The sequence below is a fragment of the Equus quagga genome, unplaced genomic scaffold (genome assembly GCF_021613505.1).
Source record: "Equus quagga isolate Etosha38 unplaced genomic scaffold, UCLA_HA_Equagga_1.0 73442_RagTag, whole genome shotgun sequence".
In the NCBI taxonomy this organism is placed as follows: domain Eukaryota; kingdom Metazoa; phylum Chordata; class Mammalia; order Perissodactyla; family Equidae; genus Equus; species Equus quagga.
Window position 1 is genome coordinate 6,034,119 of NW_025802777.1, and position 26,636 is coordinate 6,060,754.

Below are 26,636 nucleotides of genomic sequence, written 5' to 3' on the forward strand. Positions count from 1 at the left end.
GCATACAATAAAAGCAACACTAAAAGTTATCCACAGAGGAACAGCTAACGTACTCAGCCCAAAAGAAGGCAGGAAAGAGGGATTGGGGAACAAAACAGATAACACAAATAGAACACAAACCACCAGTCTAAAACCCAAACTTCTGAATGATTAAATGGGCTAAATGCTCATTGTGAAAGAAAGAGACTATCAGGCTGGATTAAAAAGAAGCATGATGGGGCCGGCCCCATAGCGCAGTGGTTATGGCCCAGCATGCTCCACTTCAGCAGCCTGGGTTCACAGGTTCGGATCCCAAGAGCAGACCTACACCACTTGTCAAGCCATGCTGTGGCACAACCCACATACAAAATAGAGGAAGACTGGCACAGTTGTTAGCTCAGGGCTAGTCTTCCTCAAGCAAAAAGGAAAGAGGGGGATTGGCAACAGATGTTAGCTCAGAGCAAATCTTCCTCACCAAAAAAAAGCATGACTCGACTATACAGCTGTAGTAATCTCAGACAAAGTAGACTTAAAGACAAAAATATTATTATAAAGCAGGACACCTCATGATGACGAAAAGAGTGAATATATCATGAAGTCCTAACAATACTAAATGGCTACCCATCTATTAAGAGAGCTTCAAAAAAGATAAAGCAACTAAAAGGAGATTAAGACAAACTCTTCTCTCAGCTATTTAGAGAACAAATAAACACAGACAGACACACACAAAGGTTGCAAAAGATGTACGGAAATATATCGAAAAGAATTGTATTTTATATTTGTTTGGTGTAGTGGTCTACAAATGTCAATACAGATCAGGTTGTGTAAGTGCAAATGGAACATTCACCAAGACAAATTACATTCTAGGTCATAAAACAAGTCTCAATGAATTTTAAAGGAATGAAAACATGTTTTCTGACCACAATGCTACTGAATTAGAAATCACTAACAAGATATCTAGAAAATCCTCAAATATTTTGAAATTATATGACAACATTCTAAGTAATGATGAGTCAATAAAGAAATCACAAGAGAAACGAAGTGTTTCAAAGTGAACGACAGTTAAAACATAACATATCAAAAGGTGCAAGACGCAGCTAAAGCAGTGCTTACAGGAAAATTTATACCATTAAATGCTGTAAGAGAAGAAAGTTTTAAATAAATGATCTAAGCTTCCACCTTCAGAATCTAGAAAAAGTAAATTCAATCTCAAGTAAGGAGAAAGAAAGGAAACGAGCAAAAATCAATGAAATAGAAACTAGACTAAGAATAAGGAAAAAAAATCAACAAAATCAAAAGCCGGTTGTTTGAAAAGATTAATAAATTTGATAAACCCCTAGCAGTAACAGAAAAAAAGGAGAAAACACAAATGAGCAATATCAGGAATAAAAGAGATACTATCACTACAAATCCCCCAGAAATTAAAAGACAATAGGAAATATTACAGATGATTTTATGCTAACAGATCCAACTACTTAGGTGAGAAGGACAAGTTTCTTGAAATACACAGCTTACCAAAAGTGACTCAAAAAGGAAAAGAAAATCTGAAGAGCCATATATTTACCAAAAAACACGAATTACAATTAACAACCTTCAGCAAAGAACATCCCAGGTCCTGACAGTTCCACTGATGAACAGTTACAAAAGAAATAATGCCAATCTTACACAAATTCTTTCAGAAAAATAAAAAGAAATACTTCCCAGTAGTTTTACAAGACTAGCATAATCCTGAGACCAAAACCTAATGAAGACATTCTAAAATTTTAGACAAATACCCATTTAATGACAAAGAAAGAAAATTCTTACCAACAGACTGGCAGATTGAACCCAGTATTATGTAAGAGGATAGTATATCAAGACCAAATGTGGTTTATCATAAGTTGAACTTAATATTCCAAAAATCAAATAATGTATTTCACCATACAACAGGAGAAAAATCATATGATCATCTCTATAGATGCAGGAAAAGCATGTGACAATATTCAAAACCTATTCATGATTTTTTTTAAAAAACACAAAACCAACTGTCAAAACACTAAACATAGAAAACTACTCTTTCCACCTGACAGACAGCTACAAAAAATATGCAACTACCATACTTAATGTTGATTCAATGTATGCCTTTCCCTTAAGATTGGGAACATGGAAAGATGTCTATTCTCACCATTATACACCCTTTGGAGGTCCTAGTCAGTATAATAAAATAAAGGCATACAGATTGAAAGAATAAAGCTGTTCATTCACAGAGGAGACACGACTGTTTAAGTAGAAAGCTCTATAGAATCAAAAAAAGCTAGAATGGGTGAATTTAGCAAGGTTTTATTAGAATAAAAAGTCAATATACAAAAATCAATTTGCACTTCTCATATTAGCAATGAAAAACTAGAAAATACTATTTTAAAAATAATGACAAAGCATCAAAAAACATAAAAATTTAACAATAAATTGAACAAAATATATGTAAGACTTCTGCACTAAATGCTTCAAAACACTGCTGAGAGAAATTAAACACCTAAATAAATGGACAGATAAACCATATGTATAGAATGGACGTCTCAATACTATTAAGACGTCCATTCTCCTGAATGGAACCTCAATGCAATCTGAACTGAAATTCCAGCAGGATTTTTTTGTACAGATTTATAAGACAATTCTAAAATTTACATGTAAATAGAAAGGACCTAGAGAATGTGGGCGGGTATGGAGGGGGGACTTTGAAACAGAAGAAAAGAGCCAGTGGATTTCCACTACTTCAATTTGAGACCTACCACAAAGCCACAGTAACCAGCACTGTGGTATTGGTTTAAGGACAGATCGCCCAACAGAACAGAAGAGTCCAAATATAGACCCACACATAACAGATAAATCTGTTTCGGACAAAAGTGCCCAGTCAGATCAATAGGAAAAGGCAGCTGTTTTCAACAAATGCTGCTGCAACTACTAGGTAAGCAGATGGGGAAAAGGAATTTAACCTCTTACACCTCATTCATTACTCAAAAACTAACTCAAGATGGCCCACAGAACCCTAATTGTAAAAGCTAGAATCAAAAGAACTTTTAGAAGAAAACAAGGAGAGTTATCTTCACAAATTTAAGGAGGGAGGCAAAGATTTCTTGGGACATAAAAAATACTATTCATAAAAAAAAAGACCTGACAAATTTGATTTCATCAATATAAAATTTTCTGCCCATCAAAAGATACCACTTAAGGGGCTGGCCCAGTGGTGCAGCGGTTAAGTTCACATGTTCTGCTTCAGCGGCCCGGGATTCGCCAGTTAGGATTCCAGGTGCAGACCTATGCACCACTTGCCAAGCCATGCTGTGGCAGGCATCCCACATATAAAGCAGAGGAAGATGGGCACTTAAGTTAGCTCAGGGCCAATCTTCCTCAGCAAAAAAGAGGAGGATTGGCAGCAGATGTTAGCTCAGGGCTAATCTTCCTCAAAAAACAAAGAAGAAGATACCACTCAAGAAAAGAAATGGGCAAGTCATAATGTGTGAAAAAATATCGACATATATGTGACAAAGAATTTATATGCATTATATGTAAAGAACTCCTACAACTAAACAACCCAATAACAAATAGGCAAAAGATTAGAAAGACTGTCACAAAAGATTTATGAATGGCTAATAAACACATGACAAGTTGGTTGATATCATTAGCCCTGGGGAAATGCAACTGAAAACCACTACATACCCACTAGAATAACTAAAACCAAAAATACCAACCACACCAAACGATGAGGATGCCATGCAACTTTGAAACCCTCAACTGTCGGGGGATGTAAAACAATAAAACTTTGGAGAACTCTTTGGTATTTTCTTATGAGTGTAAACACACATATAATCCCTAGGACCTGGCAATTCTACTTAGAGGTAGTAACTCCAGAGAAAAGAAAATCTATGTGTACGAAAGATTTATACAAGAATGTTCCCAGTAGCCTTATTCATAATAGTCCCAAACTGGAAACACCCCAAACACTTATCCACTAACAGGTAAATATAGAGACATTATGATATTTTCATTCAATGGAATACTATGAAGCAATAAAAGGAAGTAACTTCTGAGACACAACAGTATCGATGAATCTCCAAAAACAGTATGTTTGTTAAGTTAAAGAAACAAAAAACAAATACTAAAGGATTCCATTTATATGAATTTAGCCCACAAATAGGCAAAACTAAAGTGATAGAAAGTAGGGGTGGGATGACAGAAAAGGATCATGAGAGAACTTTCCGGGCGGTGGAAATCTTCTATAGCTTGTTTTACGTAGTGGATACACAGTTGTATATAAAGGTTAAAACTCAAACTGAACACTTAATATATGCATATCTTATTGCATATAAACTATACTTCAACAAAACAGTATCATTTATAGCCTTAATTCTTCATCTCCCCTTGCCACCAAAGAAAAAATACAGAGTTCGTATGGATTTCATTACTAGGAAATTAAAATGGGCTCTTGAAACATAAAATGAGAAATTAAAAGTAAAAATAAAATCACTAAGAAAATAAACCACACAAAGAAACCCAATGACAGTACATGCACATCTATTTATACCTTTGGTAAAACCCCTAGTGCATCCTTCATAAGGTAATCATTTGGTTACAGATTTTTCTGTTGTTGCAAAATTTATTTCTGTTTAAAGAGAAACAGTTATTTTACACTTTTAAAAATTAAGTTTCAGGGCCAGCCCTGTGGCACAGTGGTTAAGTTCTGCGCATTCTGCCTCAGCAGCCTGGGTTCACAGGTTCAGCTTCCGGAGGCGGACCTACACCACTCAACAGCCATGTTGTGGCAGGTGACCCACATATAAAGTGGAGGAAGACTGGCACAGATGTTAGCTCAGGTCTAATCTTCCTCAGAAGAAAGAAAAAAAAATTGTTTCTTAAGTCAGATGCTAATTGCAGCTAAGGGAAAGCTCATAAAATCTACGGTTAATTAATATGTAGGTTAAAACACTTTTCATTTTAAGAAGGGAAAAGATTTATCTACTCTTTTCTGAATTGTCCCCCCATAAATAAATTAAAATAATAATTATAGCTCAATTTGGGACAAATGATAGGTTATAGCCCACAGTGGCTTAACCGTAGTTTTATAAAGCAGAGATTTGCGAAATGGGATGGGATGAACATTTTATTTAGAAAAAGGATAATAGCGAAGAAGCAGCAAAAAAAAACCAAACTCAAAATGGAGAAAGTAGTAGCAGCCTATATTGCAGAGAGAGAAAACATAAAGCAGGTTTCACACCTTCCACGCTAATTCAAATCAACTAGTAGGGGCCACCTTGAATGCTGGTGAAGCTAAGAAGGATTCCCAGGATGTGTTTTGGTTCAATGGGAAAAGGGGTCATGACTGATAAGCTATGTGGACAAAGGCAAACGGACTCAGGATGTCTGTTTGATATTTTCCATTCCATCCTTTCCTTCCTTCCATCCCTTCCCTAGGCATAATTTAGCTGCTTGATACTGCACTGCCTGGAACTTTAGAGAATAAGGCAGAATGCAGTAAGTTACAGATCAGCTGTGAAGGATACAATTACATGTATATTTTTAAATATTCTAAAGAAAAGCATTTGATACTAAAAGTTAAGACTCTATAGCTATGTGAAGGTGAATTCAAGCAAACCGCCATCATCTTCAGTTCACTGGAAATGACACCTGGTGGCAGCATCGCTAAGATGCAAGGGCAAAATAGAAATTAGAATAAAAATAAAATCTCTTAAGTGATAAACGCAAAATTACAATCACAAGGTGTCTGATATATATATTATATACAATCACATATTTATATATTATACGCATTTTGTAACATAAACAGATTACAAATATATAATTGTTTTCAGATATATAAAACAAAAAGGTAAATCAAGATGTAAAATTGCCATCATTTACTCTATTAAACTGATATAGTTTAGGTACGTGAAAAAAGGTCTCAGATAAAAGAAAATTATTAAACAAACGTAATGTTTTAAAAATCTCACTTTTAAAGATTTCGGAGATGTGAAATTCCCGCTATCCACGTCATTGAGCTAGGAATCTGAAATCTATCGAAGTCTCATCTAGTTAGTTCATATTCTTGTCACAAACTGCTTAAGTCAAAAATCCTTTTCTCCCATCTGAACTAAAAGAAAAGCCATTTACTGCAATTATGACTTCTACTGTTCCCAGCTGCAGTAGTGGCAACTGTGACTTCACAACATACCCAAGCTGTGAGAAACAAGGGTCAAACGTACTGATTCTACTATGAAACAAGGCATGGTGATCTGATCAGCTGTCTCACAAGGCAGACATAAAGCTTCCAAAATGGAGCCTTAAAGAGAACTCTGACCATTAAGTAAAAACTGGTCCATACAGACACTTCAGGTCAAACTATATCCGACTTCTGAAGAAAATATATACCTAAGTTACCAATGCAACTGCTAACTGTAACACTGACTTCAAGTAAATACAAGATGAGCTATACAAAGACAGCTCCAGGGAAAGAAAATACGGAGGCTCGAGAAAAACGTGTTCCTATTTTACCCGTTTTCCATCTTTGGTCTTCTTTAAGTTCCAAGTGCCATCTGGCAACTTCTCAAAGAACTTTCTTGCTTTTGGTGCTTGGTCAAGAATATGAGCAGGTGGAATACCCAGAACTTCCACTATTTTATTCATCTGATCTACCTGTATTAAAAATAAAAACAAAAAAATCTGTAATTTCTACTGTAGCACATCTCACTTTTGCTCATCAATTCATTCATTCATTCATAAATGATAAATAAACTGAGCATCTCCTGTGTGTCAGGCACTCCCCTAGCATGGAGCATACCCCACAATGAACAGGAGATCAAGTCCCTGCCCTCCAGGAGCCCAACATTCCACTGAGGGGAGGGCAGACAGATAAACAAATAAACACATAAATCTACCGTATGTCAGCTGGCCATGGATGCAATGCAGAACAAGGAAGGAGTGGAGGGAGTTTTAAAGCTTAAGTTTTTGGAAACCTTTAGTTAAATAACCATCAAAAAAATCCCAGAGGCTTAATAAAGTGTGGATCTAATAAAGTATTTTTAAACTGTGGATTTGGGGCCAGCCTGGTGGCATAGTCATTAAGTTCGTGCATTCTGCTTCAGTGGCCTGGGGTTTGTGGGCTCAAATCCCAGGCACAGACATACACACCACTCATCAAGCCATGCTGTGGTGACGTCCCGTATACAAAACAGAGGAAGACTGCCACAGATGTTATTCTGGGTCCATCTTCCTCGCCAAAAAAACAAAACAAAACAAAACTGAGGATTCATTCACTCAAATACTTAGTATCTACTGTATACTAGAAATCATGCTTAGTAGAATACAGCAGTAAACAAAACAGAGAAAAATCCCTGTCAGGAAGTTTATATTACAGTGGAAGAGATCACCAATAAACAAAAATCTAATTAAATATATCATGTCAGATGACAACCAGGACCTACAGAGAAAATTAAAAGGGGACGAGGAGTGAGAAGGGGCATCACCACTTAAAACAGGGCATTCCTAAAGGTGTCACCAAGAAGGTGACACAAGAGCAGAGACCTACAGGCCATGAGGGAAGGAGCCAAGTGCTACTGGGGGAGAGAGCATCTCAGGTGCAAGAAAGAACCAATGCAAAGGCCCTGCTGTGACCTGTGGCTACTGCTCCCACGGGTCCACAGAGAAGGCCGTGTGTCGGGTCGGAGAATAAGAAGAAACAGGAGAGAACAGGAGTCAGAGGGGTCAAGGGCATGGGAGCTGCTCAAAGGACTTTGGCTTTTACAATGAGTGAGACGGAAGCCACTGAAATTTCGGGTGATCCTAGAATTGTTTAAGCTCATGAAAAAGATACTAATTTACAGGGTAATATTATTTATACAAAACCAAAACCAACACACACTCTGACAGCTACTGCCAAAGAGTGGCTCACCAGCTGTGGCTGCAGCAAATTAAAAGGAAGGTGGGAGGGGCAAGTTTCAGACACTACCTATTAACAGTTGCATTACCCAAGTTATTCAATTTCATTGGTCTTTCTTATTTATAAATGAATGGACTGATCAACATCTGCAATGGTTAACTTTTCTTTTAAAAAAAACAAAACCCACAAGTCAATAGCTGTAAAACCAATGACAGCCCAATGCCTCTGACTACAAGGGGACCTAGCTTCTCCCTTGTGCCCTAGGCACTGCCTCTGACCTTCAAAAGTCTTCTACGACTGAAAACTCGTGAACTAGAAGAATTACACATAGTCTGTAGCTCTAAAACTTTATAATCCTAATCTACCCTAAATTAGTCAGATGGAATATCCAACCAACAAGATTGGTCATCACCTCTTTAATTCCAAATCACACTCTCAATACTTGCAGCCACATTTACACTGTTTTCAGGACGGCCCTTATTCCTGTGTTATCATCTTTTTCTGTTATTACACTTAAAATCTGTAAAATTTATACACAAAATACTTAACATTTTCTAATCTAATTGATGGTTCTCGTTCATCAGCAGATTAAAGGATCTCACTTCCCATCTCGAAACTCTAAACTCACCATTACATGATATTTGAAAACACGGACAATCTAAGTTCAAAACTGACCTAACATTTGAAAGATTAAGTTGGTAAAGAGACATCTTTCCCTAAAAACAACTTTCAGATTACACTCTCACAGATTAAAACCTAAAAGAAATTTTGAAAACAAAACACAATTTTAAAGCAATCCATCACATACCTCATTGGCTCCACTGAACAGAGGTTCTCCAGTGTGCATTTCAACCAAAATACACCCAAGGGACCACATGTCGATAGCAAGGTCGTAAGGCATTCCCAGTAGCACCTCTGGAGACCGATAAAAGCGACTCTGAATATACTGGTATATCTGAAATATATTTCAAAATAGTATTATTTCAAAATAAGTTTTGTTCAATTTTAGTCAACATTGCATTAAGAGCACTGATCTAAAATGACCAGAGAAAAATAACTTGCTAACTCTTAAACTGGGGTTCCATTTACTGATTTCAACATTAGATTACAAATATTGTTTAAAGAAGTAAACACTTCAAGGGAGTAGTTAAACTGACTATGAAATGTCAAATATATAAAATTCAAGCTCTTTCATTTAGTCCAATCCTAACTGGTAAGATATATCTTAAAATACACAATTATACCTTATTAGAAGAAATTATTATTGAGAATTACTTATTTCCCTATTAATATTCGTTCCTGCTATGGCCGGCAGTTGGTCTACCATTAATTTAACAGCTAAATTGAATTTAAATTTACCACAAGAATGTGTTTCAGGATTAGGAATCACACTCAGTACCATGTAACTGAAAATCTGGACAATGTACTGTGCTGTCTCACAGGTAAATCCTAGAAACACTATATAAAGATTTAACTGGGAGTCACTTCTGACTAATTTCTTCTCTGCCCTACCCCGCCCCCTCCACCTCAATCGAAGACGTTTTAGGAAAACAAAACCTTGAAACAGATTATTTTCAATGAAGTAAGCTGAGAACGTCTTGAGAGACCGATTCATCTTCATTTAGCCATTAGACATTTATATGCAGAAATATCATTAAAGCAAAGAAAGTTTTATTAAGAGAAAGAAACAAAATCCTCCTAACTAACAGTCCTAACATAGCACTCTAACCAGGCAGCCAGCAGTGCACGCTGAGTTCTCACAGTAGCTTCTGTGGCTCCCCCCTAAAACCTCGCCCAGCCTCCAAGAAGAATCTCATCCCTCCATAAGCAGGTCCACCCAACCACAAGGCCGCCTCCGAGTGAAGAAGGTCTTATTCAAAGGGATCAGGAAGAAGTATTATTTCCAAGTTTATCGTTAAGCCCCGAAGACTCCCTAACTCCTGACACTGTCTTATTTCGCAGCTTATGCGAGAAAGTTTGTCACCTACCTATCCAGTTTGGATAACGCAGTGGTTGGATCACTACAAGGTTGTGCACCAGAATCCCGAGGAACTTTTTCTGAAGCACACTTGCCCTGCCACCTTCTGCTACTGAGCCAGCAGATCTGGGGCAGGGCCACTGCACATATATTTTGGAAATGACCTTCCTTGCAATTCTGATAGTTAACTAACTCACATAGTTAAAAACTCACTGAGCTAAAGGGACAGTTGTCTCAGTTTGGCTAGAGAGAGAGAGTAGTGTTTGATATTAGAACAGAACATATGATTTGGTTTGAATGCGGAAATAAATTCTCCAAGTCTAAAATCTACTCAATTGACTCTAAAGATGGGCATATATTTTCGACTCACAATATACTTACTTACTCCACGTTAACAACTCTGAGCATCTCTTCATTTTCAGAGTCATCTGAAACTGTCAACTTTGCTTCCTACTCCTTCAATTTTTAAAAATTACTTCAATGATCTATAGCATTACTACCATAAGATAATTTGCAGAAAATAACAAAAAGTCACACAATTCTGTTAGCTGGCTATAAATGTTCATGATTAAATTAACCTGCTGTATTTAAAGCCTGGAAAAAAGTTGGACAGGACAGCAAATCTCACTAAATTTGGGAAAACAAGAAAGGGAAAGCCAATATGAAATAGTAACACCTGAATGTTAGTTGTGTTTTTATTTTTTAAGAAATGTAGTTTCAATACTTTCAAGTAAATAGGAAGTGTTTAAAATGAGTAAAATATTATCAAATGATGATCCTAATTCCTTTCAAGAAGAGAATAGCCTGTAACTTCTATTTTATATGCAAAACACACTGTCAGAGTAGCTTTCATAATGCCAGAAAGACTGGTAGGAAACATTTGCTTTCCCAAATCAGCTAAACCTAAATCTATTTATTGCTACGGACATGTCTGTTTTTAGCAGTCTGAAGAAAACCAGTTTGGATATGTGTCAGAATTTATATAGGGAAAAAAAGATTTAAATTTACTTATCAAAATAAACATGTCAATCAACTGTGTAATTAATGTGTAACGCAATATTACTTGTATGTTTTTCACCCATCAGTTTTTGAGGAAAAATATTTATCGTGATCTATCTTTAGAGAAACATTTTAGAGCAAGGACTCAATGTTTCAGTACTGGAATTTCCCCAAATTTATATTAAAACCTTTAATTGGGAAATATAGTTACAAATCACCCAACATTTAATTCACTCATCTCCTATTCTCTCTCTCAGCCTTTTAGCATACTTATAATTTTTAAAAATCCACCTTGAAACACCAATACCTTCTAATTCAAAGTAATACAATTTGCATTTTAAAAGGTATTTCCCCCAAAACGTATGAACACAAGGTGATTCAAGTGTTACATTTTAAAGATAGCCACCCTGTTATACACATTAATAACATTTCCAAGGTGTACCTCCAGTGTGTAACCTAATTCTATTTTAATTCACAAGTCCTGAAATATACTTACCCTTTGCCCCAATTGACAAGAACTGCCAAAGTCAACGATCTTGATTGCACTGCGTTTGGGGTTACAAAGAAGGATATTCTCAGGTTTTAGGTCACAGTGAATGATACTAAGTTCTGGAGTCGCAAGGAAAAGCAGTGCAGTGCACATCTGCTGTGCAAACTTTCGTGTTAGGTTCAAAGAGACACCTCGAAAATTGGTGTTCCTCAACAAGTCATAGAGGTTGTACGACAGCATTTCAAAAACTAAACAGAGATGGTTTCGAAACATAAAGTGGCGTTTCAAATGCACTGAAAGAGAAAAAGGTTTCATTTTAAATTACATACACCAATAAAATAAGAATAATACATGCATGAACTCTCAATCTGTAACATGACAACGGCAAATGGAGAGTGAAATTCAGCCAAAATTTGAAGATCAACATTCTGCAGTAACAGCACATTCTTTAATCAGTTAAGAATATCTAAATTGTTCATCTGTCAAATTAAACAGGAGTAGTGTCTGTCAAGCAATTGGCAGGAAGTACCACTAAAATGCTTTGTTTAAAAATACTGTCAGGTCTAACATCACAAGCAGCAAACTGATAAACGGTACTGAGAATACTTCAACAACTTTATCCTCATCTGTAGGAGAAGGCGCTTTTTACTTCCTGAGAGACCACCTCCCCACTCCATCTGACCTCCAGTCTGGCACGCTGTGGTACTGGGCAGCCCTCTCTGAGAAGGTCTTGATATATATACACAACCTGCTGCTGAGCTTTAGATTTCACTAGGAATTTTCGTAATAATTGTCAGAGGAAGACATAGATTTTTTTCTTTGAGACAAATACAGCAAATGTTTGAAAATCATGCTTGATAGGGTATTAGAGTTCATAACCAAGGCTTTTGATAATATTCATCCAACTGGTACATGGGACATCTTGTCTAAGTCTGAAGGTTTGGAAAAACTTCAAAATAAAGCTCAACCACAAGAAGAAATTATAAGTAGTCTTATGAATGGGGAAACTATAGAATACGTTACTTGCTACCACTGTTGACCCTCTAAAAAGGCTAAATACTCGCTAAATTGCTTCAAAGATTGTGCTTTAAGAATTAACACTGACTTCCCATCAGATGAGGTCATTCAGTAAGTGCTGCCCTTCACTATAAAAATTCTCACATATACCAAACTGAGCAGCTGTAACTCAAGTGGAATGACATAAAACAACCATCTGTCAAGGTGACCTTCATTTTGATCTTTCAGTATCATAAAAACAGAGGTTTCCATCTGGACTACCTATGACAGTATTCAACGTCTGGTCCCTGAGAATGGGGGTACATCATGCTGTCCTGGTAGTCTTGGACTGCCTCCCTGGAAGCAGTGCATGTCAACATTGTTTTTGCAAATAATAAAAAGAACCCTTAAAGGTTACATGAGAATGTATAATATCTGCTCTTAATCACTGAAGTCCATACATTTAAAACTAAAAATATAGCTCTAGGTAACACAGGACACCCCAACCCACGGACAGGGGCCATGCAAAAGGTTTAATCTTAAGCGGTAGCCACAAAAGGAATTCGAGGGCCAGCCCAGGTGGCCTAGTGGTTAAGTTCAGCATGCTCCGCTTCAGCGGCCTGGGTTCAGTTCCTGGGCACAGACCTACACAGCTCTGTTAGCAGCCATGCTGTGCTGGTGGCCCACACACTAAAAAGTAAAGAAGAGTGGAGTCGGCCCGGTGGTACAGTGGTTAAGTTCATGTGCTTTGCTTTGGGGGCCCGGGGATCATGGGTTCAGATTCCAGGTGCGGACCTACACACCACTCATCAAGCCATGCTGTCTGTCTGTCATGGCATCCGACATACAAAATAGAGGAAACGTCGCACAGATGTTAGCTCAGGGCCAATCTTCCTCAGCCAAAAAAAAAAAAAAAAAGGAATACAAAAGGTAACTGATGTGAGGATTCCAATGTGATTATGGAACTCCCTCTAAGAGAAAATCCATGATTAGAATGTTTTTCCAATGGAAGATCAATCTCCTCGGTTCCACATGACCTCCCAATTCATCATTCATTTACTGAGTATCTACCATGTGCTGAGCACTAAAGACACTTTGTTTAGTTTTTTAACTAACTTTGGGGAGAATGGAAGGTTGGCAAGACTTTGTTTTAGACCTAAACTGAATTTTCTTTTAACTGGACCACGGGAGGCACCAAATAACACAGGTAAGAAACCACGCTCCATGGTAAAAAAGTGGTTTTTTCAAAGTTCAAGACTTGAGACTATAAAATTCATCGGAATAAATTATTTTGATCAATCACTTCAAAATAAAAATAATTTACATCATAAAAGAGAAACATGACTTTCAGACACCTTTAAATTTAAGGTATCAACTCTACTGGCACGGCTAATTCTAAAGTTCTTTTCTGTTTGTTTTCCAATATAGAATCTCGGTTTCCTGAAACACTGTGTTTGCCATCTTCCTAAACAAGAACTTAAAAAAATTCATCCAAAAGGAGTATCTGTAATGACTAACGCAATTAACGATCACTAAAGACAGTTTATTAAAAACAAAAATGATAGTCATTATTATATAGAACTGAGTAGCTAACATTTACTGAATATGAACTATATGCCTGCCATGTGTTCTTTCAATAAGGCAAAATTAAAATGTTATAGTAATGCTATCAACATTTTCTCTACTGCTTAAGCAAACGCTCAAAATATAACACACAAGAGGGAGGAAGAAGAAGTGGGGAGGCATGTCCAGAGACCACTTTATAAGTCAAGCATCCTTGGAATGTCCTTCTCGTGCTTCTAAGGACCTTGAATGGAAATAGGCTCACTTCATACTAAGTTATAACTGACACTGAACAGCAAACATTCAGTGAGTGTGACAACAAAAGGTTTTAAATACAAATGTTATTGCTATGGATTATACCAGATATCTACAGAGAAGAAACTAAGGAAGAAAAATTAATTGTGTAAGCCCATTTTATTATAACAACTGGGAATGAAGCGTGTTTCATAAACGAAGTCTGAGTATCTGAATCTTACACCTTTAAACATCCGTTTTTGGGGGGGACTAAAGAACCATAATGCCCTCCTCTATTTTCTTAAAAAGGACGTTGCTAAATAAAATTTAACCTCATGTTTATCAGGTAAAGCCAGCATTTCTGAACATGAACTGCTATGTATACAGGCCTGCCGGAACTTCTATAATTAATTGATCCTAAGGTCTCTGTCTTAAAATTTATGGCATCTTATATTTATACTTGGCAGCAATTTGTTTCTTGGTGGCACATAAAATAATAGTGTCTTACAATCATAGGTGTCTTAGATTTGATTAAGAATAGTATCAAAGAAAGTACAATTAGAAGGTGTTTGCCTATCTATCAAGTGGCCCTTGACTTCACTATTTTCCTAATTCTCCTATCGCCTCTTTTTGTTTTCAGAAGGAACACCATATGACAACAAACAAACACAGGCTCTGCAGGCAGGAGGTTCAGACCCTAGCTCCAGAGCTCTGGGGCCTTGGGTATGTCACTCTTCGTACAAACCGTCCATAACATAGGATTCTACCACCCGCCTTACAAGACCGCCACGATTATTACAGATGATGGGAGAAGAGCACAAGGAGTATGGTAGGAGTTTAATAATAGTGGCTATTATCCTTTTTCTGGTGCAATAAGTCTAACAGCTTCTAATGTTGCGAAACTGACAAACAGCCTGGGCAGGAGCCTGAGATCTTGTGTCAGACATTCCAAAAATGGTTCTATAACCATTAAGAACATAGGAGCTGACTTCTAATTTCTGAGCTATATGAGAAATGGTTAAAGTTACCAGAAAGAGGACTCTGGATAAACGTGCATCAATAAAGAAAACAAACAGCACTTCTAAGTTGCAAGAAAAGACACTACTCTCCTCTGTTTCTAAACTGCACACCACCTGGAATGCACATTCCCAAAGATTTAGAATACTACTGCCAAATCAAGTAACTTACACACATCTATGTCCTCCAACAGAAATAAACAGTTGAATTTTTAATCAACCACTTTAAGATAAAATCAACATTTTTCATAAACAACCATTAACTCAAACTTCTGGTCTGCTTGAGGGCACACTGTTGGTTTGCCTGTGTGTTTGTTTACCTATATAGTATTTCATTTCAGTGTCATGTTTGTTCATGAGCTCAAGAAGTCGCACTTCTATCTGGGCTTGATTCAGAAAAGCTTTCTTGTTCTTTATTATTTTAATGGCAACCCATTCTTGTTCCACACGATCATATGCCTTTACAACCTAAAAGACAAAAAGGATGAGTAATTTCCTACTTCATTAATGGCAACAATTTCATAACAGTTTACAATTCACCTTAACTGTACATTTACCTAATTCTCACCTCTGTGACCTTCCTAACTAGAAGAGATCCTGTTCGTTTCCATTCACTATCATCCTTTTACTACTTTACTGTCACTCTAAGTCATTTTCCAACTGAATTTCTTTTGCACCCTACAGTATTTCTAAATAGCCACAAAATAGATAACTTTCTTAAAATCAAATATTTTCCTTCTTTAGTAATAAATCATGAATCTTGACAAGTGCTTTGGTTTTTCACCTTTACTTACTAAATAACACTATAAAACAATACTTTCAACTATTTTTTTAATGAGAAAAACCTGGTTTAAATCTCAAGTATATGTGTGAAATATTTAAAAGGTTCTAAGTCATCTTAAAAATGGAAATAACCTTCTAATTTTAAATGAGATTTTCAGAGATAAAAATGTAGGTATATAACAGAAGAATTAGTTGACACTAAAAAAAAGCAAGTAACAGATTACCAGGAAAGTTCCATGATATAAATTAAGTGCTATAATTAGGGGATTTTGGTAAGTTTTAAAATGAGAATCAACGCTAAGCAAAGTGAAGTGTTCAAGAGCAAACCACCATGCACACTTCTCATTTTAAATTTTACTTATTTAAAAGGAGTTTCATACTATTAACAAAGAGATTTGCATAAAAATTAGGAAATCAATACATAGATAAAAGAAAACTATATCTCTACAAATCATAAACAACTACTATAATTGATAAATGCTGTTATATTTATAATATATTCAGTCTGAATAGGTAATAGCTTTAGATAGATTTTCTAGTACATTCAGTAAGTCTAGAGATGTAAGTAGAACTCCAAGTGATTCCAATGTGTAGGTTGACTACCACTGGATTAGAGGAAGAGAATGGAATGCATGTTCCAAGCCGTACACGAGTCAAGGTTAAATATATTGCCAATGACAGATTATCAACAGTTCAGCTGAAATCAAACTTGGAATGAAAAATGCAGTATCTCTGGTTTCACTCAATTCTAAAAAGTACTATCTACTGTCTTTCAAATCAGAAGCTACCCATGTAAATATGTGACCAAGTGGTTTTGATATTCTTCTGTTTCACCGACTATCACTGACTATATCAAGAGCTGCAGTTCAGTGCCCGGATCCCAGTGGTCTCCAGGACAAAGGGCCCAACTATTTACTGACTTAGCAAATAGTTAATGGGTTAAATGCTCAAGCAATGGTTTTCAACCCTGAATTACACATTCAATAGGCAGTTTTCAAAAATACCAGTGTCCAGAATCCAGTCACAGAGGTTCCAATTTAATGGGTTTAGCTCCTAGGCATCAGTCCCTTGCCCCCCGCCCCTGCCAAAGCTCCCAGGAAATTTCAATGTTCAATCAGGACTGATAACCACTAGCTAAAGAAATGAAGAAGCCCCATATATGTGATAAGGATCTGCAGAGAATTGAAAGTCTGACCAAGTCAGTGTGGAAGACATTATTTGGTGAATGACAAGCCCTGAACCTGAACACACCTCAGCCTAGGAGGGAGGCATCAGTCTACTTGGGTACACAAAATTGGACGTCAAATAGGCCTATATTTTCACAGGTTTACTATGCTTATTTGCTCTTAGGAACTAGAGGAAATTTAAATCACTTTGGGCTCAAAGACTGAGTATTTAGAGAAACAAGTTTAGAGAGTAGGCAATATGGCAACCATTTTCGTGGTCAACAGCCTAACAGTTAGAAAACTGTCCTGCTGAGAGCAACTGTCTAAACACTGGCATAATCGCCAAGGTGGAGCCAGCAATCCTTGTCACACAGGGGCTCAGAGCCTCAGCAAGAGCTGACCTCAGACACGCCCTTCCTTAAGAGGCTCTCACAGAGAACCAGAGGCTGCTTCTGACAAAAAAGTAATACCTTCATAAAGAGGGAGTCCCAAAACACTGGGAAACCCCTGACTCAGAAGAAAAAGTGGTTAACAGATCAAGGAAAAAGTCCCTGAATTATGCACAATTACCAAAATTCCTTGAAATCACAGACCGGGGCAGACATATTATACACGTGCCATCAGGGCCTGGTAGACCCACACCAGAGTTACAGAGTCTTCTAACAACCTTGCTCACATTTTCTCACCAGTCTAAGAGCTGAGACTCTTCCGGGTCTAGACCCGTGGCTGCTAATGCCCTAGAGTACACTTTCTGTCCTAAGCATGATTAGACTGACACATGATGAACTTTTCCTCACAGGTTGAAAGACGCGTATTTGGCTTTCTCTTAGAGCAGGAACAGATAAGTAAGAGTATGTACGTTTCACAGTTTAAAACATCAAATACAAAAAATTTTAAAAAGGTAGTTCGGGCAAAGTCATTTTGAGCCCCATTCTATCCCCATGCCAGCAAAGTCACAAGAAGTATTTGGACTGCAGGTTAATAAGTGACCCACTGCACAAAGGCTGCAAGGCAAAGGAGCCTGGGATTAACAGTAAATCAAGCCTCAAACAAAACAGAGCCCTGTGACTGGATGAGGGCGACCTGAAGCGGGAATAGTTGGGGGATCCACAGTCGAAGAGAAAGCTTTTTAAAAGCAGAAGGACGGAGGGCTGATAGCTCTTGATCCGGGCACAACGGAGAGAAGAGACTCAGGTATTTAGGGTTTTGTGCTTTGTACTGGGGTTGGGTGGGCAGGTGAGGAGGAGAGAGTTTGAGTGGAGAGAAGAAGCCAGGAACAAAGAGAAACTATCCGGTCCATTGGAGTTCCTTCTGCACTCTTCCTGGTAGAAGCTGCCTGAGCGAACCCTTGCCTCAGAACTACCCCATCACAGTATCAGAACTGCCAATGCTGCGAGGTCTGGACCAGGAAGTCCTGAAGACCACCTGCCCATTCAGAGGGAGGCCTGATATAGTTAGAAGAGGAGCTGAGAGAAAAATCCAGGGCACAGCCCCTGGCTTTCCAAGCCTCCAAGAGTGAGAGGGCACCTGCTGTGCAACTGAAAATGGCAATTATTTTCTCTTTCAAGAGGAATATCAGACAGGAAGGTAATTCTCTCTAGCACACATAATGAAGAACCTTCCGTAGACCATACGAAGCCCATATAAAAGAGGTAATCCTATCTACTAGTGATTAAAACCAACCACTTAGTCATTAGTAAAGTACTTGGTAGCTACAGAAAGTAAGCAAAGGGAAAAAAAGTCTAATGAATTTTTTATAGCTGATAGAATTTTACTATTTTTAGAGAACTATGATAATCCAAATACATATCTGTTGTTTAGATCTATTTACAAATATTGAAAGCACACTACTGAGGAAAGGGTGTAACAACATGATTCACTAACAAGTTCCTTCTAATTTATGAAATTCAGCATTTTCCATTAAATTACCTGTCCAAAGGAACCTTTGCCTATCAAGGAGTCAATTTCGTAACGATCCATCCACTTTTCTCCGTTCTTTACAATATAATCATAGTTATCATCATCATAACCATCATTGTAAACCTTCCGCTCCTTCTTATGACTAGAATCGTCTCCCTGGCCCTGTTGGTGTCTTCGCTTCTTTTTTGCATAGTAAACCTGAAATGAGAATATACAGTGTTAACTGTACAATTTAAATCTTTATTGGGAGTTGGGGGGAGGTGGAATATATCAAGAGTACATATAAGACAAATCTGTCATCAGTAGGAAACTGATGAATTTTTATTCTTTATAACAAATATTTAAAAAACTATTTTCTTTATAAAAAGAATGTTCTATAGCTGCTATTTGAATTACAGAATAACACCAATAACACCAATTTTTAACCAACGAAAAAATGTCTACAGTGAAATTCACTTTAAAATTGTTTTTATATATTTTATAAATAGGAGATGCTAAGTGACTGGTCCCATTTGAGAAGAGTAACAGGACCCAATTTACTTTTATTTTTTAAACTAAGGTATAATTTATATACAGTAAGGTGGCATAGACCTTAAGAGTGTAATATGAGGGATTCTTAAAAAAATGTACGTGCTGATATAATCAACAAATGCCAAACAAAATAAACTATTTTCATCCTTCTCATGTTCAAGTTCTCTCATGCCTCCTTCCAGTCAGTCCCAATTTTATATTTGATCTTAAGGCAAAGGATTTTAAAAACGAAAGTTTGAATGTATATGAACTGATGTCTTACTAATATAAAAAAGCCCTCTGAGGCATGCCCATTTTTTAAGCCTATAATAACATAACAATTACTGAAAATAGCCACTCCCTCCACTTCCCTTCCCTCCCCGACACTGAAGGCCATAAACCTAGTGGCTGATCACAGATTGAGTTATTTTCGTTATATCTGTTTTTCTTATAAAATAGTTTCTAAGATCAGTAAAAAATAATAGATGGACTAGGCAATAGTCCAAGTAATTGGTAAGTAACTTTGAGGAAATTATCTATTACAGTGCGTAGAATAACATCAGAAAAACTATAGCTTATAAGGTGGCAAAACAGTTAAAAACAAGCTTCAACAAAGCTACTGTTAATAGTTTAACAGTAGCTTTTTAAATAATTTATCAGATAGTAACAAACTGACATTAATAAATTGTTAACAATTCATCAGATATTTTCAGATAATCAAAAGCTGGTTTTGCACACCTTTTATAATACATTGTGTACAAAAGCCAACTCAGAAATGTTCCTCATTGGATTATTCTAATTTGATCTTGCCACACGGACACAGTAATGCAAATAACAGCATCAAACTGCTATAAAATTTATACATACAGAAGAACATCTTTATAGTTAAATGGCTCTAAAGCTGGCAGAGGATAAGCCTTTAATGTGAAAGGATGTAGAGTTCCAACCAAAAGAGGAGAGAAAGCACACACATCTCTTCTCCAGAAAAGCTCATTTAATAATTAATTAGGGTGCTAGAGTTGAGGCTAGAAGCAAACGGCAATCAAGCCAAAGGTCTAAGACACCAGAAAAATAATTTTTGGAGACAAAGAGCCAAGTTGAAAGATAAGTAATTCAAAGTGCCCTCTATGTTTTTTATCCTACTTACTTCCACAAGAGAGGTTTTCAGATATCTTACAATGAAAGACACAGATAAAAGAACACATGTAAAACTTAAAAAAGACAATTTAAAACCACAGAAAGATAGACAGATCCAATAAACTGGGCCAAATGCCTGTTAACTGTGTATTAAATATATCTCAAAGCTTCCTGGCATCCATGCTAAGAGTAGAAACAGATATGTAAAATTTAAGCAAAATTCTAACACTTACAGACTTTTATAGTGTGATTATTCCCTCCCTTTCTCCTTTCTTGTTTTGGAGAAGAGTTATTAAAGAAATGATAACTCAGCATATAATTAAATACAATTTTGAAAAAAGGGAGAAGTTATCCACAACTATCTTAATTTTTTGCAGTCTTTGTTAATGTATCTTATTTCTTTTAGATAATTATGATTATATTATCTATACATCATTAGCTTACCAGTCTTCACAATAATCATCAATATGACCATCACTGGGAATAAAAAAAACTTGGTGTGTTTAAATAGGTCACAAAATAAATTGTTTCCCTGCTCTGTTGCAAGATAGATGCTGTTACAAAAAATCAATAGTCTTACCTCATTAATATGCTTATATGTTTTGATCAAGTCAACAGAAAGTTTTCTCAGGGGAGCAGTTGCTGGATCACGGAAGGTTTGGGGCATCCGCCTCTGTAACATGACAATATCAGGCATCACCTTAAATAGACAGAAAAGACTAGCACTTTAACTATACTGCACTGGTATAAATTCCCTCTTCCATAACCTGTGTACATATATTAAAAAAAGACATCCACATTAGAAGATGATACGTCCTCTCTCACTTCTCTCTTTCAACTGGATTCCAATGAAGACAACCACTGGAACAAATAAATGAAATTAGAAGATAATACACCTAGCTGCCCAAGGCTTCAATCCTGTTCCCCAAATTAAAAAGTGGGATTACCGGCATGCCCCTGGTCCAGGAGACACGCACAATGCTGCCCAAGAGGGCTTCTGCAACACATAATTAGTCCAAGGAAAATTTCTTCTGAATTATTCTAAATCCTGACCTGGTTCACAACAGGCAGACAGAGACAAACCCAACTTTCAGGTTCCCAAGACAGGATCAGGATTTCAAGACCCAGTTGGGGCATGGATTTTTTTGTTCAATGTTGTATTCCTTTTGCCCAAAACAGTGCCTCGCCCACAGTAGGCATTTAATAAATATTTGTTGTTTAAACAAATGGATCCATAATACCAATATCCCTACTTACAATTACGCTAGGAGCTGACCACAAATAAGTTCCAAAGGACACCTTAAAGCTAATGAAACTTTCTTTTAAAAAACTCATGTCAACCATACGCCATTAATCCCTCCCACCCCGAATCCTGAACCAAATCTCTTTCATCACCCAACAGGCAGTCAGAGTTCAACTGTGAGCTTCCTGCTAGACAAGGACAGAGCAGGGACATGAACACCCTCTGTACACACACGCAGGAATGGAGCAGCTATCATGTGCAAGATCCTGGATTGCTGTTCTCACCCCACTCTTCCACCACGTGTCATACCTCAGTTAAGGGGTTCCCAACAGGGCTTCCTGCAATCAACAGAGCCTCAAAACCAATTAATTACATGAAGGTACCTACAGTCACTACCACTAGCAATCTTCGGGTTCCTGTCTAGCTCTTATAGACATTTATGCAAGTAAAATCTACTGAGTCAGAAACCCCTGACACAGCCCCTCTCAAAGGACACTTGGGTCAATTTGAGAAGCAGAGTGACAGTAAACACATCATACCAAGGCCTCACAAAAATGTCTAGGGTCCCGTGATGATTAACCAAGTTAACTCACACTAACAAAAAAGAAGAGAGGAGGGTTGCAAGGTGAGAGCGGACAGAACAGGAAAGAAACCCCACCTCAGAGGAAGGAAAAGACGGAGTGATCAGTGCAGTTCCCTAGGCACGCTTTCTCAGACCAGCAGTGACATCAGCTTCCTCTGCATCCACACACAAACTCTTTCAAAGAGTTGTTGCTATCCAGATGGGAAATCCACTGCACTACTGTATTAATTAAGTCAATAATTATCATCTCTTCTCATGATCCTCCTTCTTAAAGTTCCAAATAAAGTTTGGGGGGGGGGGGGGAACCTGTGATTATAACTATCTGTCTGAAAAGACAGCAGGAATTAATAAGAAAATCTGAATTACCACCTTTCAAATGTATACTGTTTTATTTTTCTAAATATAAACAATAGGTACAGCGAGGCTCACAGAATATTTTGTTCTTATACTATTCCTTGGAGACTTAATTTAACGAACAGACAATATCAGTAATAAGCATGTCAATTATCTTCCTGTGAATGAATGCCACAGGCATCGAAGGTAATGAAAGAGGTTTTCCCTTTTAATTCTGTGAGACCCTGGCACTGGTTTCACGCAGGTAACTTGCTCGACCAGACCTTTCTCGGCTACTGGAAAGCAGTCCTGCTTTGAGGTTTCACACGATCTGCATCAGCAAAATATTTCACTACCGCTGTGATCAAAGTTGATAGAAGGTGTAACTAGTGTTAGAAACAAACTCCTTAAGTAGTCAAAAATAATAAAATAAAAATAGTAGTAGCAAGTATTTGCTACACATGGTTTTGAGTGTGGATATTTTTACATGTCTCTCATGTAATCCTCTCAACAATCTCATGAGAACAAGCAATGTTCCTGTCACCATTTTGCAGATAAGAACCTGAGTCTCTGATGTCAAATTACTTGACCGAGGTCCTAGAGCCAGTGAAGAATACAGGTGAGATGAGAACTAAGACCGTCTCACACCTAATCTCATGTTCTGAACCCCAACTCTAGGCCAGGAGCTCCCGATCAATTTTAGGCCTCTATTTTACCCTCTTGGTTGAGTCATTTTTGGGCTATTTGTTGGGCAAATAACTGAGTCATGCATAATTAATCCAATAAAACATGTATTTATTAAAACTAGTTACATACAAAACTGTGAATGCGTTTAAGTTTTTAACTTGCCCATTTATAATTCCACAGGTATTTCAAATATCTGAAACAAGAACCAGTTACTAGGCCTTTCCAGGAGTAATTACATTCACTCAAAACATCAACATCACATAATCAAGAAGACAATTTTAAATGTATAGTACACGTATGAAATTGGACATGAACGTAATTTTGACCGAGTAACGATGTTTTTCCACACTTGAGTGTGTGCTATGTGCTTGGCACTTCACAGAACATTACTAACCTCTTCCACAACTGGCCAAACTCTGCCTACAGGGCCAAATCGATTAGCCAATTCTAAATACCTTAACTTTCTTATATATTTCTGGCAATAGAAGTTACTATTTCACGGCACATCCGTATATATAAACCAGATGCATTCTGTCCACAAAAAACTGGCCTTCAGATCAGACTGTATTTCAGTGCTTCAAACAGCACCTTCTACGGAGTAGGTGCTCAAAATATATGGAAAGAACAAATTAATTTCTACAAACTAAATAACACTCTCTTCACTAATTTTCATTGTGATTTCACATTACGTAACCAAATTTTCTGTTTTTCAATATTGTGCTGCCATAAGCACAAATCCAGAATTACAAAATAACTTTTCCAAATACTCAGTTACAAATCTCCACCAGGACTCAAGCCAGCCGTGAAGCATTTGAGGCTCTTCCACTTCCTGCTTCCTACAGTCACAAAGTCAGAAGAACAGACAGTAAGGCACAAGCTCCCCTCTTCCCTTCCACAGTTGGAAGAAAGCCCACGGTGTTCAGAGGACCCAGGAGCTCAGCTCACCAAGCTGCAGGTGCCTAGTCGTCCCCCTACCCCAGTGTCCTCATTGCAAAAAGCAAAGTTGGTAAGACACCGTCCTGCTGCCTCGGTTGTCTGGCTGGGAGCTAGAAAAAGCCATTCCAGTGCTCACATCTCTTGACCTTTCTGTGTGAAGACACAGATCACAAAGCACAAGAAAACCAGCAGTTTGCACCTCCTGCTTAGATCAGTTACAGTAGCTAAAATAATGGGGCATTTTTTTCCTTCAAATGATTCCAAAGTGTAAGCCCCAGGACTTTATTAAAAAATTATTTTATAGCTTAAAATTATCCAATTTATTTATATTTACCTCATATTTTTACATATAATGAAGAATTAGAAACACTATATTCTGCCGTTCTGGCTAGTGCAAGAGCTACTGACAAAGCTGAGCAGCGTGTGGAACACACATCCAGAGGACTAGTACAGTTAAGAACTACGAAAGGCACTGTGAAAACTCTAACAGCCCAAAGAAATTCAGCATTCCAAACACCAATCATATTTTTCTACACTTACTTTAACCACATTTCTCATTTCCTAAATTTATCTTTTGAACAAAACTGTGTTTAAACTTGTATGAAACATTCATATAAGAAAGATTAACTACCAGAAATAAAATGCTAAAGGGAGCTCATTTCAATTTACTTGTACAATAAACCTTCTTTAAAGGATATTAACAACAAACAATGGAAATCAAACAATGAAATTACAAAAGTTTAGAGCTAGAAAGTACTTTGGGGGAGTCTAGTCTAAGGTCCCAATCTTTCATTCAAGGACAGCAGGGTCTGTGACCTAACTCAAGTCATACAACCAGATCATGAGTCAAGACCTTGAGTTCACGTCTTATGACTTGTAGACCATGCCACATCAGCACACATCAGTTTTAGTGTATTACACTTCAGTTATAAGAAAGATCTCCTCTACCCTGACTGCCTTATTAGGTTCAGAAATTTCTGGAGTTTGGCAGACATACTTGGCTGAATATTATTTCTTAAAAGACAGTCTTTTTACATCATATGAATCCTTAAAAATATTTTACAGCTTAAAATGGAAATAGTAAGTGAATTATCTCTTATTTTAAAATAATCCCCAAATAAGATGTTAGCTGTATCTAAAAATAGGTACTCTGCTAACTAAATTATCTACTACAATAATACAACCATAAAAATAACTTGAAAGGACTGGAATTTCTTTAAGCCCTCTGCAGATGCCAGGTGTCAGAATTCAAAGTACACTGTATCTAAGAAGAAAGCAGCCTGGGCTGGACCCCAGAGAATACTGCTTACACACTTGGAGAAGTCACAAATGGGAGCTCAGCCCCTTCAGCCGTAATCTGTAAAACAGATTAAAAACAGGCACCCTGCCTGAAAGGCTGCTTTTAAACTAGCAAGAAAATGAATCCAAACATACTTTGTTTCTTAAAAGTACAATGCAAACAGATCATTGTGCTATTACTACTTTCTGGATGTCCAGACAACTTTCTTCTGGTACACAAACACTTTCCAAACTTGAACATTCCGACCAACTGCTTCAACTTTCCTACATACAACTTCCCAATTTATTGCATAAAACAAATTCTTAAGTCCTGCTATAATTCATCTCACTATTTAACTGCGAATGTTATCCACACGCTATATACATTTAGCCAGTTCAACTACTGACAAAATCTTATAATACATACAATGGTGGCCCTAATAATGATGCTACTTAACTACAGCCAACTGCTCATTAAAACCATATATTACTGAATTAGAGAAAACACATTTCCTTCAAATAATCCAATATAAGATATACTTTGAAATTTTCCAAGTTTTTGATCATCACTTGATCTATTTAAAGACCTAAATAAAACAATGGCAAACTAAATTCCTAGGTACATGGAAAAACCGTCATTTTCAGTACTCATCACACACTCAATACCAGTGGGGAAAGAACCTGACTACAACTATAGCTACTAAAAAATCCTCCCCAAACCATAAATCGATGTATTAGATGCAGTTAATTCAGGAGGAGATTAAAAATACACCATACACAAACATATCTATGCATATATGTACATATATCAAGAGAGTTCAGCATTTATTCTCTATCCATTTTATGAAAAATTACTGAATCTCTAGTCTGAATGTTAGAATGAACAGCATGGTTAA

The 26,636-nt window shown here is 37.1% G+C and overlaps 1 protein-coding gene across 10 annotated transcripts in view; it reads right to left on the minus strand.

The window, feature by feature from the left end:
- LOC124234272 (dual specificity tyrosine-phosphorylation-regulated kinase 1A) overlaps nt 1-26,636 on the minus strand; it is a 138,260-nt gene that overhangs the window by 11,748 nt on the left and 99,876 nt on the right. For 9 of the 10 annotated variants that reach the window (XM_046651523.1, XM_046651530.1, XM_046651521.1 and 6 more), the window contains 6 exons: nt 21,261-21,380; nt 19,043-19,231; nt 15,485-15,632; nt 11,362-11,648; nt 8,697-8,843; nt 6,505-6,645 (listed from right to left, as the gene is read on the minus strand). In XM_046651523.1, the coding sequence (XP_046507479.1) occupies nt 6,505-6,645; nt 8,697-8,843; nt 11,362-11,648; nt 15,485-15,632; nt 19,043-19,231; nt 21,261-21,380 (1,032 nt within the window). The remainder of the gene's footprint in view (nt 1-6,504; nt 6,646-8,696; nt 8,844-11,361; nt 11,649-15,484; nt 15,633-19,042; nt 19,232-21,260; nt 21,381-26,636) is intronic. The other variant, XM_046651524.1, reaches the window with a different exon arrangement.